A 4121-nucleotide genomic window follows, 5' to 3' on the forward strand; every position below is an offset into this window, starting at 1 on the left:
AGCGGGGCGAGGGGTGAGCAGAGAGAGAAAAGAGAGATTTTTACGGAACACTTATATTAACAGAGGCGATTTCTTCTTCTTGTTGTTGCTTTTTTGTCATATAAGGAAAAAAAAAAAAATTATATTACAGACAAACCCATCTTTGTGTATATATATATAAAAAAAGAAAAAAAAAAAATTAATGTTTTCCAAGCACCAAAGCAAAGCAAATTAGAAGTCAGCATTCTTACTAACGGTCCGGTTCCAATTATCGTCGTGCCTTCAGGGATGGGGAGGGGGGTGGGATCGCAGAGGGCAGGGGGTTAAGTTAAATAATAAAGATGATTATTTTTTTCCTGATTTTATCCACGAACAATGTAATTATTTCTGTTATTTAATCTCCGGGGTGAACAGCACCTTTTGGGGTTAATTTTATTTTATGTTTTTTTTCCAGAATCCTACTGCTGCGGCGCGTCGGGGCGGGTGGGCAGAGGGGCAGTGAATGTACCGGGAGGGCCGGGGGCTGCGGTGGGGGGAATCGGGGGGAGGCTGAGAGCCCCCCACCACCGCCCCACAGCGCTGCGCCCATCCCGGGACGACGTGCTCTTTCCAGGGGACCGTGCGGGGCACCAGCGTTCCCTGCACCTATTTATATTTTTTGAACATATCCTATTTTGAAAGAGTGATAAATAATAAAGAGAGCGAAATCGGAAAGGGTCGCTGTGGTTCCTTTTTTTTAATTTGGGGGGCAGAAGGAGGTGGCTGAGTGGGGTAGGGTAGCAGGGAAGGAAGGGATCCCAAAGGGGCTGTGTGGACAGAAGGGTGGGGGGACCCCTGGCACTGAATGGAGATGGGAACGGCATGGAGCAGGAGGTGCTCAGGAGGGGTTAGACCCAGGAACACACTCCAACTAAAACCCAGCAGCAGGAAAACCCACTACCAGCAGACGCTTCACCCTCTGCCTTCCAGATCAGGGTTTAATTCGCACTCATTATGAAGCGGCTCAGCCAAGGATGAGGCGTGCATGGCACATTCCTGACTGCTCCATACACGTCCCTGGGTGTCTTGGTGGGGGACCCCAACTTCTCTCCATTTCTTGCACTGAGACAGAAGTGGGGACACTGCCACACTGCTCCAGGGCTTTCTCCACTGATTTATTTAGAAGAGGTCCAGGAGCATACATCATCGTTTTCATAACAAAACACTTGAAAGAAGAAGGCACCAGAGTTCAAATGGGGTCCGGGCGTGGGGTGCATGGATATAAGGCACGAGCACCACCACGGGGACAGGCACAGCAGCATCCTTCAGTGGGATGGGACGAGACTGCAGCAGAGATGGGATGCAGCGGGGCTGGGCTGTAGGGGAGATGCCTACTCCATGCCCTGGTCCCATGCAGTCAGGGACACGGAACTAGGATGGAGGGAGAGGGGCCATCGTCCTTGCATGTAGCCCATATGGAGCCAGTCCCCTGCTCTAGAGCAGGATGCTCCAGCCCAGCCTCCTGCTGCATTCAGAAAGTGTAAAACATAAAGGAAGAAGAATTCAAACCAAAGAAGTTTCCCCCTACCCAGTCACTCCCAAAACAGCCCTGGGTACACCCAAGGCCAGGCACCGTTGGGATGGGAACATCCTCAGGCCGGGTAGGAACCCTCCTCGTTCTTTATCTCTCCTTGTAGCAGAAGACTCCAAACCTGCCCTTGCTGGGGAAGCCAAAGCTGCGCACGCCGGGCTCCGCGGGGCCGCAGTTGGCACGGGGCTTGGCGATGGGGTAGCGGACACTGCCATCCGCCAGCCAGCCAGCATCGCAGCGGTCCAACCCGTGGAACTTCCATGCAGAGTAGAGGTGTCCCACTTTGGCAATCTCTGCACCAGCGTCCAGGCACGCCTGCTTGGCTTCCTCCAGCGTCATTCTGGTTGGGTGTTCCAGGTAGAAAACCTCACCTGAGAAGGAGAGCGGCATCAGGGGGGAAGTGCATGGGGCTGAGCATCACCCGCAGCATCGCCGCGCGCCATATCCTTAGGGACAACAAGGACATGGGACGCCACCACGTGGCACAACCCCGTGGGGACCCACCTCGGAGTGTGGAGGAGAAGCAGAAGACATCAAAGCGGTGCAGGTGCCGGTGGCGGGGGCCGTAGCTGCGGATGCCCGGGGCGAGGTGCACCCCGCCGCAGGGTTTGCGGGGCAGGCGGATGGGGTAATGCACGGTGCCATCGGCCAGCCAGCCCGCGTTGCACCAGTCCAGCCCCTCGCTCCAGGCCTGGAAGAGCTGGTGGAAGGTGGCGATGAGGGCACCCTGCTCCTGGCACACTCTCTCGGCTTCGTGGAAGTTGAGGCTGTACTGCCCGCGGGGTGGTTGGTAGGGGAACACGATGCCTGGGGGCACACGGGGTGCTCAGAGGCAGCACGCCCACCCACCCCAAAGTCAAACTCTATCACCCCAGGGTGCAGAGCCGCCAGCAGCACAGAGACGCTCTGGGCAAGCAGCCACCATCAACAAGATGCCAGCGACATCTGGTGGCACAGGGACAGAGGGGCTCAGTGCTGGGGATACGTGCAATCACGCATGGGGACAGCACTGGTGCGCACGGGGATGGGGATGCTTAGAGTAGGGTAACAGGGACATATGGATCACAGTCCTAGCACACACACGGTGTCTCAGGGGGTGGAATATCGCCATGGGAATACACGGTCTGCGGGTACAGGGACACAGAGGACAGGGGGGCACAGGCTGCACAGAGCTGGGTGCCCCATCCATGCAGGTGCTCAAGGCCAGGTTGGAAGGGGCCCTGGGCAACCTGAACTGGTGGGGATAACCAGCCCACGGCAGGGGGTTGGAGCTGGGTGATCTTAGATGTCCTTTCCAACCCAAGCCTTTCTGTGATGAATACCATCAAGGATGCCAACAGGGAGGTGGCCAGACCCTTGTCGTGGGGATGGCTGGCCCGTAGGAACACACAAGCCTACAGCTCCCCACTAAGCCCCAAAGCATCACTCTGAGTATCCCAACCTCTTTCCGCCTATAGCCTCTCCCAACCCACCCGCCCTGCTGCCACCCAAGGGCCATGCTGGCCAGCCCCCACCTCGCAGCCGAAGCTCCACCACATCACTGGCATCCTCCAGCCCCTCGATGACTTCACAGCGGTATTTGCCATCATCCTGCAGGCGCACATCGCTGATGAGCAGCGAGGCTTCGCGCTGTCCGGTCCGGTGGAGGTGAGCGCGGCCTCGGAAGTCCCCAAAAGCCATGTAGGTTTTGCCAATGGCCACCAGCACGTCCTGCTCCTTGGTGTAGTCATCTCGCAGCTTGGACCACTTGATGCGGATCTTGTGCTTGGCCTCAGATTCGGGCTCGTGGTGGTAGTGGCAAGGCAGGGTGACATTAGCACCGCTGAAGCTATAGATGGGGTCTTTGGAGGTCTCCACCACCAGCCTGACCCCATTGAAATCAATCACTGGGGACAAGGAGGGAAGATGTGAGGGAATGGTCCTCACCTCTCCCTGCAGCTGTTCCACTCCCTCCCTCCAGCCACCTCCTCAGCTGCCTGAGCATCCCATGAGCACTCCATGTGCTCCTCTAGGCTCCCATCATGTGGGTCCCATCCCCTTCCTCGAGGTGGAGGGAGCATCTCAGCCTCTTGCCATGACTCTCCAGTCCCCTCAGCCCACGGTACCTTTCTCGTGCCCGTTATCATCATCATTCATGACGTGGTTGTAATAGAAGCCGTTGTAGAAGGGGTGGTAGGAGTTGACCAGCCGCAGCAGGGCAGCCTTGAGGAGCAGTGAGAGCAGCAGCATAGCTGGGGAATGAGGCTGGACCCTGGGCCTTCACAGAATCATAGGATCGTTAAGGTTGGATAAGACCACTGAGTTCACCTAGTATGACCATCAGCCCATCCCCACCACGTCCCTCAGTGCCACATCCCCACAGTTCTTAACATCTCCAGGGACGGTGACTCCACCACCTTCCTGGGCAGCTGTGCCACTGCATCGCCACAGTTTCAGATAATACATTTTCCCTAGCATCTGTCCTGACACTCCCCCTGATAAAGTGGCAACTTGAAGCCATTACCCCTCATCCTACCAATGCCTAGAAAAGTACCAGTGTTCCCTCCACAGCCAGTTAACCACCCAAATTTCT

At 56.4% G+C, this 4121-nt stretch overlaps 1 protein-coding gene across 1 annotated transcript; it reads right to left on the bottom strand.

The window, feature by feature from the left end:
• Positions 1-1639: 1639 nt before the first annotated feature.
• HAPLN3 (hyaluronan and proteoglycan link protein 3) lies at positions 1640-3778 on the bottom strand (the record flags this gene model as incomplete). Its single annotated transcript, XM_079541182.1, has 4 exons — positions 1640-1920; positions 2054-2356; positions 3064-3435; positions 3655-3778. The coding sequence occupies 4 exons, from the start codon at positions 3776-3778 to the stop codon at positions 1640-1642; spliced, it is 1080 nt and encodes a 359-aa protein (XP_079397308.1).
• Positions 3779-4121: the final 343 nt, after the last annotated feature.

This window comes from Tetrao urogallus (genome assembly GCF_951394365.1).
Source record: "Tetrao urogallus genome assembly, chromosome: 11".
Taxonomy (NCBI): domain Eukaryota; kingdom Metazoa; phylum Chordata; class Aves; order Galliformes; family Phasianidae; genus Tetrao; species Tetrao urogallus.